The sequence below is a fragment of the Elephantulus edwardii genome, unplaced genomic scaffold (assembly GCF_000299155.1).
Source record: "Elephantulus edwardii isolate Elephantulus edwardi_28Jun2011 unplaced genomic scaffold, EleEdw1.0 scaffold00087, whole genome shotgun sequence".
NCBI lineage: Eukaryota > Metazoa > Chordata > Mammalia > Macroscelidea > Macroscelididae > Elephantulus > Elephantulus edwardii.
Genome location: NW_006399837.1, coordinates 13,284,679 through 13,300,282, shown reverse-complemented (window position 1 = coordinate 13,300,282; position 15,604 = coordinate 13,284,679). Strand labels below are relative to the sequence as shown.

General features: G+C 37.6%; 1 protein-coding gene across 1 annotated transcript in view; it reads left to right on the top strand.

The window, feature by feature from the left end:
• TRIP12 (thyroid hormone receptor interactor 12) overlaps nucleotides 1–15,604 on the top strand; it is an 87,590-nt gene that overhangs the window by 22,672 nt on the left and 49,314 nt on the right. Inside the window, exons 4-7 of the mRNA XM_006890328.1 lie at nucleotides 2,293–2,398; nucleotides 6,414–6,550; nucleotides 12,296–12,379; nucleotides 13,163–13,258. Coding sequence (XP_006890390.1) covers nucleotides 2,293–2,398; nucleotides 6,414–6,550; nucleotides 12,296–12,379; nucleotides 13,163–13,258 — 423 coding nt within the window. The remainder of the gene's footprint in view (nucleotides 1–2,292; nucleotides 2,399–6,413; nucleotides 6,551–12,295; nucleotides 12,380–13,162; nucleotides 13,259–15,604) is intronic.

Genomic DNA, 15,604 nt, shown 5'->3' with positions numbered 1-15,604 from the left:
CCCTATGTTTGGTATCTTTGTTGTTGTTTTTATTTGGGGTTTTTTTTGTTTGTTTGTTTTAGTAGAATTCTGTATTTGATTGAAGTATGTATTTCCTTTTGAGGATATTGATAGAGCTTTTTCCTTGTAATCTTTCTGCCATGTGGATGTGTTTTGGTTGGCTGGTTTGGTTTGGTCTTTCCATTTCATATTAGGAACTTTCTCCTTTTCTAATAATACTTGGTTGTTGCTTCTTACTAGAGTTTAGGGAAGGGAAAGACACCAAAACTCCAATTTGTACTCTCTGAGCATTAGAATGCTCAGGAGGTTGGTATATTAATACCATTCACTATCTGCTGGCACAACTGCACAGGGAAGAGTTTCAGGTTCCTGCCTCCAGGTGAAGGTTGACGTTGCCAGTGAGAAGACATGGCCTGGAAAGTAGATGATGTACATGTTACTTTATTCCAGTTTACACCTGTGCCCTCACTCCACCCCAAGTTCCAGTAAGATGCACCTATGTGCAGCTGTGTGCTCTACCTAAGAATTCTGTATTTTACATTGCCAGAAGAAGAAAAAGGGCCAGTGTTTTGCTGCATTGGGAGAACAGTTGCCTAACTATGTAAATGGGGGATGGGGTGTAGGGATTTGTTTCATAAACAGCTTATCAACACATTCTTGTTTTTAAGCCTGAAATTGTCAGAGGTACATAGTAATATGATTTTTCTAAGGCTTTGTTGGTTTTTTTTTTAACATTCATTTTCTTTATAAACATAATTACTTTCAATGACTGTAGATTGTGTTGGGAATTTTACCTCATTATTTCCTTGTTAAGTTATTGATTAAGTTCATTTTTAACATTTTTTACTTTTATACACAGAAATATATGGTCCCCCAATATTTAAGAGGAGGGAGGAGAGTGAATATAAAAATCAGAATTCTACAAAGGATACACATTGTTAATGCACTCAGCTGCTGCTAGTTGGAAACCATGTGGAGCACATTTCCTACTCATGGGTTGTCATGGATAAGAGTCAATTTGAAGCAGCTAGGCATAGTTTATTTTTAGCTTCTCATCATTATAAATAATTCTAAGATGAATGTTTTTGCTAATTTGAGATGTTTTTATTCATGATGCCAAGCTATAGAATACACTACTTAATATAGATGGCTAAGTGTAAAATTTGGTTTAGAAAATTATTTGGGATCTAGGTCATTATCTTCAGGAAAATCTGTTATTTTCCCTGAGATGCAGATTTATATACTGTGTAAAAGATTAGTATAACTGTGACAAAATTGAAAATAGAAAAACTTAGCAGCGAATGCTTTGTTGCTAATTTTTAAGTTCTTTACCTAAAAGTAAAAGCCATCCCTTTTCAGTATTAATTGAATTCCATTAATTAAAGTTCCATTTCTAAGCTAGTTTCACAGGAATTCCTGGCGGAGTATGTTGGGCTGCTAACCAAAAGGTCAGGCAATTTGAATCCACTAGCCTCTCTGAGGGAGAAAGATGTGGCAGTCTGCTCCCATTACAGTAGAAAGGCCACCAGGAGTTGTGGAAGACTTGGCAGCAGGGGACTGTTTGGTTTGGTTTTAAATAGGTGTATCTAATACTGGTTATTTCCCCTGCAAAATTACAAGGGTTCCATATCACAGTAGTTTAATATCATTAATGAGCTCTTGTGGCTTGCTGGTAAGGTGTTGCAGTGCCAACCCAAATGCACATGGTTTGAATCCACCTGCTCATCTGATGGAGAAAGATGAGCAATCTCTTCCTGTACAGTTTATGGGAAGGTTGCTAGAAACTTGCCAAATACGGCTTGACTGTGACTTGACTGTACATAGCGATATTGGATTTCTTACGTAGATTTAACATTTAATTAGAAAGTAACCAGGAGCATGTGAATTTTCTTGCATTTAAATTTGGACGATTTGGCCATTGTCAATCCTCAATCTGATGGTTATTTAAAATTATTTTTTTCTAAAACAGTACAGACTGACCTATATTTAATATACACCAGTAAGTGAAAAATCAAAGTCATAGAGGGAATAAATGAGATGTGATAGAAACTTTGAAAGTTGTGAAGAGCTGAGGGTGGGATAGCCTAACTCAAGGTCTACACAGGGCTCAAATGAGATTACCTTCAACTAGAAAGGCACTGGCGTTTTAACATTCCCAGGAGGAAAAGGTATGGTTGGGTCAAGCTGTGTCTGCTAGGGAATTTGAACAATTATTCTGTGATGACCAGGTTAATTTCCAGTTCGCAGTAACTTGGCTTTCTAAAATTTTGCCTGTGTACTTCCCATATCTAGGTTTAAGAAAATCAACCAAGAAGCGCAGTGAGTCCCCACCTGCTGAGCTCCCCAGTTTGAGGCGGAGCACACGGCAAAAGACCACGGGCTCCTGTGCTAGTACCAGGTGAGCATGTGTGGGCTGGGTAGACACAGTTTTCCTAGGTTTTCTTTTCTTCAGACACTTGTGAATTTTCATCAACATCCTTAACCCTAAAAGGGTTAAAAAAACATAATTTTAAGTAAATACATTATTTGCTTTTAATAAAGAAATAATACTTGTATTTATGAATGCTTCTCAAGAATATATTCACATTTTTATTCTGTCTTAATCATGTTATAGCTAGTAGGTGTTTTTTTTAATGCTTTTATTTACTGATGTATTACTGTTGTACCATTCATTGTCCTTTTGAGTTCTTGCCAACAGTTGAGACGTTTCAGATTTCAGTTTCTGTCTGTTAATAAATATATTGGCATCTTTATGCAAAAGTATAGGAACTGTTTATATTCTTGCACATCTCTGGTTCCCACTTCTCCCAGTCACTGATTAGACATTCATTTTTAGAAAGTCTTTGATTTGCTGTAATGTATTTTTTTACATACATTTAAACAAGTGATTGTGAATCTTACTGACAGGCGGAACCTTTTTCCTCAAAGTTTTCATGATGCATGATTGATTGATGTTGGTCAAGTGCCCTTGAGCTGCCAATCTCTGAGGCAAATATGACTTCTCCCTCCTTTACGGCTGTTCTTCCTGTTCATTATGGGGAGTCCCCTGATTGGGATGGGCTTGACTTATGGCAGCAACATTTAAATCCTCCTGTTTTGTTTGGTATATCTTATCAGTTTATAGTATATACCATACAGATTTGCAGCACATGATTTCACCGATACTGTCATCTTAGTCTATATCTGGTGTTTCTGATCTCCAATGACAGCACTTTATAATTCAGTAAAATGGAAATAAAAATGAAACTTAATTTTAGAAGTGACTTACAACAAGGTTATTAGAATAGAGTCCCATTGTAAGTCGGGTACTAACTGTATGTCGGAATCCAGCAGTTGGAGAATAAGTGTAACCGGCCCTTTTCAGTACTCTATGTACGTGGGAAGATTTTGAGCACTTAACTTTGGTTCCTTTATAAAACGTGCGGAGAGTATGCATGGCCATGCTCCAGGCAGATTGCTAACTCATGCAGCAGAACTCTGTGTCTCAGACCTGTCCTGAATTGTGAGGCGACTTGTTTGTCTTTACTTTTTTTAAATTCTTCTACAATTTGTATTTTATTGATTAAGTGACAGTACAGAGACATTATGAACAATCTGTACACAATTCTTAATGCATGTAATAAAAATCTAAAAAGCCATGTAGTTATAATTCTTTTCTAAATACCAGTGACTTTGTCACTTTAGATTTGGAGGAAAGTTTTCATAAAGAAAATAAGTACCAATATCTTCAATTGTTGTTAAACTGTCACATCATTAAGTCCCACTAATTCACAATTGACTACCACACACTACACATTCAAATTTTCAACCATTCATAGCACATAACAAAGTTATTAGGAAAACTTGACTACAGAATCCACACAATTCCGAAAGGGAAAAAGCCATGAGGAGGGATGTTTATGTTTAACACGTTGCCACACATGCTTAGAAACACATTTGCCGTCCTTTGCAGCAACTTAGGAAGAAATTTTACCAAACAGTCTTTTAACTTATATATCTAGAAAACATGGAAAATAGACTTAATTTAAAATGTTCAAGCCATAAATGCATGACTGTGACTCCAAATTGTCATTAAGTATGTATTATGGGATATAAAAACTGTCCGCTTGCCCCATGGAATGATACACTGACACCGAAAAGCCCCCCACAATTTTAACATACCACATTTTCTATTCGTACCAAAATACAACCAGCAAAGGATCTCGCCTCTTAAAAAAACAACACTGCATTTACACTTAAAAATGGGATGAAGTGGGATTTCCTTCTTAAAAATGTTTTTAGAGCTACTAAAAACCTTACATTTACAAAATAGTTGATAAAAATACTCGTGGATTGTACAAGAAAGGAGATACAGGGAACACTGATAAGAGATGGTAGACAAATATTAATCAGACTTGGCTTCTTTTTCTCCTGCTTGATCAGAGGCTGGACTCTTCTCTTTTTTAGTTTCTCCCATGTCTGCAGGTAAATCTTTAGTTTCTTGGTTAGTCACTGCACTATGTGTTCCCTTTGCTCTCCTTTCCCCTTTTGTTTGCACTTTTTTTGTCAGAAGACTTCTCCTTTTCTGCTGCCTTTTTGGGCTTCGCTTCCACTTTTGCAGGTGGCCTTGCTGATCTCCTCTTGGGTTCCTCCTTCACCACCCCCTGAGCCAAGCTGACTTTCCTTTGGGGCATGTTGGTGGCCAGGTACCTGTGGGCCGCGGTGCGCACAGAGCTTTGGTGAAGCTGGGTATTTGTATTTACTCTTACAGGCAGCGCCCTGTGTATCTACATGATCACCATGTGTCTGTGCTCACTGCTGTTCATTGAGTTCTCATGCCTAGCACCTCTTCATTGGGTTTTCAAGACTGGAAGTCTTTCCGGGAAGAAAATGTTCATCTTTCTTCCTCGGAATTGCTAGTGGGCCGGAACTGCAGATCTTTGACTTGGCGCTGCTCAGGTGTAACACACAGTGCCACCTTCTGTGTTTGTAATTGGTGCATATGCACTGTTAAATGACTGAATAATATCGTTTAAGAACTATCATTTCAACACTTGTTTAAAATTTTGGTAAACTTTAAAACAGCTGTTATCTTTGAAGAAAACATGGACTTCATCGTGCTTGCCTCTGAGTAGCACTCTGGGTGCACTTTCTGTTTGATCTTTAGGCAGTCTGTAGGATATTCAGTATCCATTTTCAACACAACAAAGGCAACAGTTCTTATCCTTTTTCATTATCTAGCTCTCAGATGCATAGCAGGTGATTGGAAAAACCACAGCTTTAATTGGGCACACTTTTAGTCCATATGCTGCTATCTTTGCCCTTCAGTACTTGGGAGGAGGGATCCCTGACCACAGACTTTCCCAATGTGTTACATCTCCTGATGCCTGACTACCAAGTGTGTTGATTGTGGCTCCAAGCAAGATGAAATCATTGACAACGTCAATGTTTTCTCCGTCTATCACAATGTTATTCTATAGGTGAAGTGGTGAGAATTTTGTGTTCTTAATGTTGAGATGTAATTCATATTGAAGGCTGCCCTCCTTGGTCTTCTGCAGCAAGCCCTTCAGGTCCTCCTCACTTTAAGCAGGCGAGGTTTTGTCACCTGAGTAACAGTAGGTGGCAGTCTACCTGACAGCATGTAATTTGAAGTCAGTTCAGTTGTGATAGTTTTTGTATTTTCTAAGCAAATTTGGAAAGCTACAACTTAAAATATCCAAAGTTGAAATTATTTGGTGAGTAATTTGCTTTACGGGGTATTTGTTTCTTGTTTTCTGCCTTTAACCTAACTAAATGTCAATATATGTAGCATTTTAAAAATCACTTCTTTAAAGAATGGCACTGTTGCATTGGGTCTCCTCCATCTCTCTGCCACCTTTCTTTTGTCTGGTGTGAATCTGAAGGGGTTTTGTGCTAATCCTTTATATGAGCTCTGTTGGCATGTCTATAGAAAGACCTCTGCTAAGCCGTAAGTGATGCCTCTCCCTAGTTTGATTCCAACTCCAAGGGAGAAAGATGGACAGTCTACTCCAGTAAAATTTACAGCTTCCCAAAAAACCTGCTGGAGGGTGTTCAGCTATGAGTCCATTTTGACTTCATGAAAAGGAGTTGAGAATACTTATCTTGGAAACAGGACCTCATAAATGAATAGAATTTTTTCCCCCTGGTCAAATGGCCTTTCTGTATAGTTGGAAATTAAATCAACTCTCGACAGCAGCGCTTGGTAGCACAGGAGCTGTAATTGTGAATTCACTATAAGTTGAAAGAATTTTAAATAACAGTGTTGGCTGTTACACATAGTGATTTTCAGCAACACTTTTTTACTGTAAAGGAAAAGAAGAAACTGGCTTTGTGTTCCATGAATTTGAGCTTTGTGCTGGCTATATACACTGTTCAGTGGTAACACTGCCTGTAATGACATGTGTCTGTTGCAGTCGGCGAGGCTCTGGCCTGGGCAAAAGAGGAGCAGCTGAAGCTCGTCGACAGGAGAAGATGGCAGACCCTGAAAGCAACCAGGAGACGGTCAATTCTTCAGCTGCTCGGACAGATGAGACTCCTCAAGGAGCTGCAGGTAGAGCACTGGTTAGGCTTGGCATTTGCTTCTGCGCTTTAGGTTTATGGAGAGACATAAATGGCCTGTTAATAGAATGAAGGAAGGGAAAAGGAACACAACACAACACACGAAGATTACCATCCTGTACTTAGTACCATCACATTCACCTTTACCTGCTTCACAGGTTTGATCCTTTGATTATTGAATATTGTTGCTGCTGTCATTTTTCAGTCCTTGACTAAACCTGAATAGAATTAACATTTGAAGGGCTTTTAGGAAGGGAGTAAGATTTTCTGTTTAAGCATCTCAGTATATTGTCTAGTGCATAGATAAAATAGTTGCTCATTGATATTTTGAAAGGATTTAAATGCATAATAAAAATGTGAGGATATAGTTTACATTGTTCATTTATATATTTCAATTTAGAATTTTGTCATTACTAAAGAGGAATAGGTATTTTCTTTGAATCTAGGTACCTTTTGTAATAGTATTTGTGCTTTTTCATTTTCTTGATGACTTTACAACAAACAGTGAAGGCTACCACCCCCCTAACTTTGAATGTATACTTTTTTTTTAATTTTTTTTTTTTAATGTATACTTGTTAACAATCCAAAACAAAGCTAATATAGTTCAGTAAACAGCTTATAAACATGATTTGTTACTGTTTCATTAAAATGAAAAACGGCTATAAAAGTGTTCTTAGAGTTTATCCTCCTGTGATAAAAGCATTAAAACCCATATTTTGGGAGAAAAAGGATGATACACACAGGTTTGGATGTAAATATGTATGGTCTTTACTTGAACAAAACTTTTACTGTTTTTAAAATTGTAGTTTATGTGCCAGTTTTCTTTCATTCCTATGACCGTCTTGTTTGGACAGTTTTACTGTGACTGCCTAGATTTTATGCTTATCATCTGCAAACAAATACACTCCCACTCACCCACACTCCAAAATTCAATTTTATTTAGTGTTTTTAGCACCCTCTTTTTCTAGTTTGATATTATGAATTAGTGATTCTGTAGCGTTTCCTTTATAGGAGAGGAGAAATTTTGAGTTACTTTGTTTTGTTTTTTTTTTCCCATAGTTAATAGATGTTGGTAAAGCCATTGCATGTACATTTCATGGATGTGTCTTCTGACACATTGCCTGTTTTACTGAGCGGGGTACTATCCTTGTCTTTCTTTTTTTTTATTATTAATTTGTGTATTTGTGTACCATCAAATCGGATCTGACTGGTACAGAAGGAGATTGAGCATCTAGTGGATTCATACTGCGCACCTCTGGAATTGCAGTGCAGCTTCTTGCCCTAGGCCATGAAAGTTCCCTCTTCTCGTCTTTTAATGTTGGTTTCAACATAGAATACAGGGACAGCAGTCCTCAGATGGAGTTGTTGAAGATGGTGGTGTTCACTTTTCCCTCCATAACTATAATTGTTAGCATTCACTCATACTGAAGTATGAGTGTGTCCTGACATTTTATAAATGAGGAAAAGGAGAAGCTTGAGCAGGATTGCCCACTCAGATGTGCATCTCGAAATTTAGGTCGTCAGGACTTTTTAAAAAAAATTCATGTGGATACAGAGACCAAGGTGAATGTAGTGGTGTACACTTAATTTTATTGTCACATTTACCTGTGTGGAAAAAGCTTCACTCTTTGCCTTCTTGAGTACTCTTAGGAGGCTTAACGGCTCTCATCTAGTTGCTTTCAACTCATGGTGAGCCATGTGTGCCGGAGTCCAGTGGCTGAGGTTTTGGAAGTAGCATGCCAGCTAAACAAAAGAACAAGAACTGCACTTGAGGGTGTCCAGGGCTGGAAGCTGCCACATTGTTCCCCAAGCACTGGCTCAGATCCACGTTTACTTTTGGTTGGCAGTTGACTGTTTAACCCACTCAGCAGAACCCTCTGTGTGCTTGTACTGAAACCACAGTTCCTCTGCCCATTGGTTCCATTTGGAGACTCATAGTGACTTTGAATTGCGTTTTTAAGGCTATAATTCTCATGTGAGCAGCCCATCGTGTAACCTGTTTTGCTTCTGTTGTGTTGTTTCTATACCAGCAAATCTATACTGACTCTTCAGTGGGTTTTCAGAAGCTGTAAAGTGCATGGGGAGGAGATTGCCCATCTTCCTACCACAGAGCAGCTGTAGATTGAACCATGTCCGTTGTTTCGGTAGTGCAGCTCCTTAACAGCTAGGCTGCCAGAGTCCCTGTTCTGTCATGGGGGCTCCTTTTTATGGCTAACGATAAAAGAGCACGCTGGGCTTGTGTCTTGGTTCTGTGAACACTAGCTCTATTACTGTCTGCTGGCCACACAGTTACCAGTGGTGAAAACCCTACCGTAATTGAGAATGAAGTGCTGCCTCTCAACCCAAAGAATGAATGTCTTTGAATTTTGTGTTGGGAAAGAATATTGAATATACTATCACCTGCCCATAGAACAAACAAATCTGTCTTGGAAGAAGTGCAGCCAGATTACTTGTCAGAGGCAAAGATGGTGATATCTCAACAAACTTTGGGCCTTTTGTCCAGAAGAGGCCTGTCTCTGAAATAGGATGTCATGTGGAAAGCATGGATGGTCAGTCCAGGAGAGGGAAGGCCCTCGAGAGGAGGTGGATGTAATGAAGTGTCTACAGAAGTGAGCTTGACCAGAGCAGAAATTGTGAAGATGGGGTGGGATTTAATTTCTTGTACATAGAGGTACTGTGAGCTTGCGCTGACTTACTGGCTCCTCCCAACACCAGCACCATTCTTTGGGTTTTACACTCAAATTGTCATGACTCTCTGCTCTTCCCATTGCCTCAATATTTGTTAAAATCCAGGTAGTTAGTGTCAAGTAAAATTTAATTCCTAATCTTTCTAGTATTATATCTGCTTGCCGCATGGGAGGTTGCATCAATTCAAGTTTTAAAAACTTGGAGCTTTAGGGTAAGGGAGAGGTGTAGTGTGCAGGAAGTTGATGATAAGCACTGTAATCCAGAAGGAAGACAAGTGGGCACATGAGACAGTCACGGTAAACACGTTCAACATGTAACCCTGCATTACCAGTAACGGCCAACGTCAGCTCACAAGTGGATATAGGCAGAACAAAGCATAAGAAAACAAAACCTTCATGGTCCAACAAAAAGGGTGGAGGAAATTAAAAGCACAGGCATTTAATTTTAAATCTAACATTGATCCCCCGCATCCATAACTCTGTCTTAACTAAAAAAAAAAAAAATTTACTCATCTGGCATTGATTGATGACATTTTTTACTTGTCTGACTTTAGAAACACCCAGAAGCTGACTCTTACTGTTATATGATGAAAGTGCAAAATTCTGCGCACGTGCTGTAGTTGACCCACAGGTTCTTAAAAACATGCGTTGACCTCTGGATCTCTAAGTAGGAGACTGAAGATTGGGGGTTACAGTGAACAAATGCTTCCCACATTCCATCAAAGGACCAGTTTTTCTCAGTAACTGATTCCTATCAAGGTGGCATGCCACTCCGATAAAAAATTAGAGCCTCTCTGTCCTTTAAAAGGTTTCTGTGGTCCTCTTATGATGGAGCTACCACTTGAATAGAAGAATAACAGCTTTTTAAATCATATTTTTTCCACAAGTTTGAATATCTTGATTAATGTTGTCTTTGGCAGTATATTGTAAAATACTATTTTTAATTAATTGAAGCAATATATTTTGGAAGTAATAATCTTCAAAGTCAGAGTTTTAGGTCTTTAGTAATTTTTTTTAAACCAGTTAACGCCTTTGATAGATGAAAAACATATCTTTAACAAAGTTATCTTTTTTGTTTTTCTAAGTATGGTTCCAGTATGTGTTTTTTAAACAAAATATTTATTCATTTTTATGATTTGCCTTTCTTGGACTCACAGTTCTAAGAATTTTAAAGCAAGCATACAAATCAGTTTAAGAAATTTGGCCATGATTGGAGTCTACTGCTAATGTTTTTTAAACAAGGGTTTTGTGTAATGTGAAGTAGCAGCCTATACTGAAATTTAAAAATGCGACTGAGAAATATATTTAAAGAACTGATCAAGTATATCTTATAAGAGTACAGTTTATGGAGGGAGCTCTGGTGGCCTAGTGGCAAGAAGCTGCACTGCAGTCCCAGAGGTGCAGGGTTCAAATCCACCAGATGCTCTGCTGAAGAAGGAGGGACAATCTCCTCCTGTACCAGTCAGATCTGATTTGATGGTACATGCACCAAAAAAAAAAAAGTACAGTTTATGAAGCTATATAACCTCGTAGCCTGGATTCAAACTTCTGGCTCCTTGTTTGACTTTGGATAAGCTTAGCATCTGTTGCCTAATGGGCGTGACAAAGCTCTTATTTATCTTTGTAAAACTGAGATGTAAAACACAAAGATGGTGCCTACAAAAACATACATCTGGAAGGAGTATTCTAGAACACCAGTACGAGCTATTTTTTTCTCCCACAAAAACTTTGTAATTTTCTCAACTATTTAATAATACTCTTTATAGTTTACTTGTAACTCTGAACCATGGGATTACTAACAATCTCTAAAGGACCAAATAATATAAAATTGCTGGTGGTTATATCATCATCTCCTTTTCTAGGAAGAGCTCTTCAAATTTCACTTTTGTGTTGGCACACTGAATTATATACCTCTTAGTATTTTTGTGTACTGTCAAGTCTGAACCAACTCACAGCTGACCCTCCAGTGGGTTTTCAGAGGCATTTAATTGCCTGAGAGGAGAATGGCCATCTGTCTCCCCTGGAGCAGCTGATGGATTTGAGCCACATGCGTTTTGGGTGGGCAGTACAGCTCCTCAACAGTAATATTAGCAATATTCGAGAAGATACTCTTTCTCACTTATATTGGTTCTTTCTTGTTCTGTATATATAGCTTAAAGTATTAAGGATGATAGTTCTACTTGGGTCAGTTGCCTTTTTGTTGTTAAATCCTTGAGGAGTGAATAGAAACGTTTAGGGACTAGAAATTGTTCCTTCTGTGGGAATATTGTTTACTTCCTGGTCAGGTTCATAATACAGCAAAATCAGCCTTTTAGTCTAGATTGAATTTTTTGTATAGGCGAGTGCTTGAGGGAGTAGAGCCCTTTAGAGTCTGAACTCTTTTTTTTTTTTTTAAATTTTGTGTGAGTGTACCGTCAAATCAGATCTGACCGGTACAGGAGGAGATTGTCTCCTTTTCCCGGCAGAGCATCTGGTGGATTCGAACCGTGTGCCTCTGGGATTGTAGTTGCAGCTCCTTGCCACTAGGCCACCAGAGCTCCCCCATTCTGCGAGTCTGAACTCTTTATTCATAGATCTCTAGTAGTTGTGCTGTCATTGATTAGTTGAAAAGAGTTTTTTCTGAAAATAAAATGTTGCAACTTTTGCAATTTTAGAAATTGTACTTGCAGTCCAAGAAAAAAGCTGACTGAAGACAATACAAGACCGACACCATCAAATGCCAGTTTTGTTTTCTGTTGTATTTCTGATTGTTTAATTGATGATCTGTTAAAAAGTTACAAAATTTTAGTCTGACTTAATTCTGGAAGAGTTTAACACACATAAGGAACCTGCCAGCAAGGTTATGTAGGTATGAAATACACAGGTGATACTTTTATACTTCTGTGATCAATACTTGAGTAGCATTAGAACAGCTGAGTGTGCAGTAGGGAAGCACTTCTGTCTTATTCATTCTAGTTTGTAAGCCTTTGATAAGCCAGACAGAAAATGTCAATGCTCTTTTCTAACCCTCACTGTTTTTTTAAAAAAAGGTCCAAATCTTTTCTTTAAAGCCTCTAGTTCTGTTGCTGGAGCTGTTGGCATGACCACCTCTGGGGAGAGTGAATCAGATGATTCTGAGATGGGACGGTTACAAGGTAAGGAAAGTTACTGAGCTACCTAGTCTTAAGAACTTTGTTGAAATAAACTCAGATACGTTTATCTGAACATAATCTAGCTAAATTTCTCATTTAATTGCAATTGGAGAGTCTGTTGTATAACTCAGAGAAAGCTAAATGTATATCCTTTGAAGTACTTTACTAGGTGGTTTTATAATAAAAAAAAAAAATCTTGAAAAAGACTGCTTTCTATGAAATTAATGGGAAAGTATACCTCAACTGAGAAGGGAAAAAGTCTACCTGAGCTGAAGGGTTTTTCTTCTATAGTGTTTGATGTTCATTCCCTGGAAAGCAGGCTTGTCTTATGCATAGATAAATTTATTGATGTGAAATGTTTGTAACAGATTTTTTATGTAAGACCAAAACACTTTAAATCAAACGAAAATAGATTTTTTAAGTTCCTGAAGGCTTGACTGTAATGAACACATAATTTTTCTTGATATTGTCAAAGGCCTATGACCAGTATCTCATTTGGAATTATTACCAGAGGAAACTAGGACAGGAGTAATGTTTAATTGTCTAAAATAAAGAAGTAGAATTTTTTTTTAAAATCATTTGAAAAATGTAATGCTTTTAATACTTTTAGATACTTTGTTTTGAACATGGGGCTGAACATGAGTGTGTTTTGTGTGTAATTAGAGAATTTAATAAAGCAACTCTTAAGGTTCAGAATGGAAAGCTCCATTGACTAGATCAATGTTAACAGGAATAAGATCACCTGCATTAAATCCATTCACTCCCCACCCCCAATTGTCTCCCTAGCTCTCTTAGAGGCCAGGGGTCTGCCCCCTCACCTGTTTGGTCCTCTTGGTCCTCGAATGTCTCAGCTTTTCCACAGAACAATTGGAAGCGGAGCCAGTAAGTTCATACTTTTAAGTTTGTCCTCCTCCCAAAATCCTTAATACACTTAATTATGATTTTTACTAGTTATCTGTTTACATAAGTATCGCTATTTTCATGAACTTAGAACCTGCTTTAAAAATAGTATTCATGTACATTCTCGCCTTAAATAATAGTAATAGATTTTTAAAAAAATGCTTTTTCTTGGTATCATATTAGAAAATGTCCTACACTAACACCTACACTGATTCTTTTGAATATTGTTGATGATGGTGCAGAACTACCTATTTTGTATCAAGTTAGGGTTTTCTCTAACCTACTGCCTTCAGCCATTTCCGGCTCACTCAGAGAGAGCCTGTATTGCGTTTCCAGGGGTATAATCTATATGTGAGGAGACTGCACATCTTTGTTCTCAAGAGTGATTGCTGGATTCAAACTGTCAACCTCTTGGTTATCATGTAACAGACTGTGCCACCAGAGCTCCAACAGACCCCCATAAGCAGGCTTGGGAGGAAAGATTTCTCCACTTAGTTGTCAGCCATTAAGATTATCTTATCACATTAATGTATTCATACTTAGAGATTCTGTCTCCAGTAGTAAAAACAGGGACTCTTGAAATTTACACTATATGTAAGTAATTTTTATTCTCTGGAAGAAGCAGCTGTTGTTTTTCTTTGCTTTTACTGTCCTGTCGGTTGATCTCAGATAACAATTCCTCCTGAATCATTTCAGAGGGACCTGTTGGGAACCCTGGTGACTTAGTAATACATTTGGGACTGATAATGAGAGGTCAATGGTTTAAATCCCATGACTGCTTTTAGAAAGAAAGTTGAGTAGACTACTCTGATTAGATACATGGTCACTGTGACGAAGAGACACTTCAGGTTGTTTTTGTAAAGCTGCTGTTGGCACTCCGTTGTATAGATGAACATAGTCAGGACCTTGTTACTAACATTTAGCTTGTCATTTTTGGTATTGTGCTGGCCTGTTTTGGTTTTCTAGGATTATCTTCATGACAGATTTTTACTTCTATGTGAGTAGTTAAATCGTAGTGAATTGTGGAGGATGTTGTAGGTCTTTTAAGGGCTTATACTATTTTGTATTTCCGCCAAGCAAGCAAAACAGTGGACTATGGTGTCAAACTTTGAAATCTTCAACTGGTAGATTAGAGATGGTAACTTGGAGCTTTATATTAATAAATTACTGTCATAATTTTAGTATTTTATTAACTTTTTCATTGTGTATACATTGCTTACCATGCTTATCTTAGAGATTATAGTGGATATCATTGCTTTGTTATAATTCAAAATAAAAACTTTATTGTCATCAAGTGAGAACTGACTCATAGCTGATAATCTAGCGAGTGTTCAGAGGCTCAGTTTGCCAACATATTTGGCCAGTTCTCAGATTCTCATATTTGTTGTGCTATCCTCTATCATTTATTTAAATTATCAGTGAGTTCTTTGTGAAAGATACCGTATTATTCCATTCTAGTTTTTATTGAATTTTAAAAAGAAATAAAACCAGTGTTGATTGTATTTTTATTTAAATTCTTTACATTCCTATCTTCTTTTGTTTCCAATTTAGTGGTTCTGAACTTGTAGGACCAGATTGAACTGCCTCATAGGGTATCCGTGCCTGTGAATGGCCTTTTCTTCCATGAAGTGGGTGGGAGGTAGACAAGAACCGCTGCTTTAATGCTTCAGCACTTAGCCTGCTCTGGCTCCAGGGGTCCCTATATTAATCATAAACTCATTACTCATTGCTGTGGAGGAGAGTGCCCAGCTTTGTTAAGAAGGCCAGCTGGTGGATTTGAACTGTCAGACTAACTTTGTGTTAGCAGTAGAGCACCCTACAGTCTACACTCTCAGAGTTACTGGGAAATACATGTGTAGAATGATAAAAGGTTTCAGAGTAATGATGTCTAAATAAAATTTCTTAATTGGTTGGCATATAAGCATTCATATGCTTTGTGTTTGCTTATATACAAACACATTTTGTAGCTTAGTAACAACTTTCTTGTTGTGGTCAGTTCACCCTTAAATGCTTTTCAGTTCTTGGAGCCATACAATTGAGTCTTAAAAGTAGAAACTGCAACCCAGTGGCCGTCCTGCACATAGAAAATGAGAAGTGTAAAGCCAGATTCTTGTTCCATTCTTTATTTGTTGCCTTGATCTTGTATTTCCTTATCTTTCATTGTATTTGTCCTGATTTGGTATTTATAGAGACGTTCTTAAACATTTCTTCTTCTTCTTTTTTTTTTTAACTTAAACATTTCTTATAAAGAAAACCTTTCCTCACTGTGAAGATTTTTAAAAATAGCTGTTAATTGGATTCTGCCTTGAATATGTGAGCATTTATGTC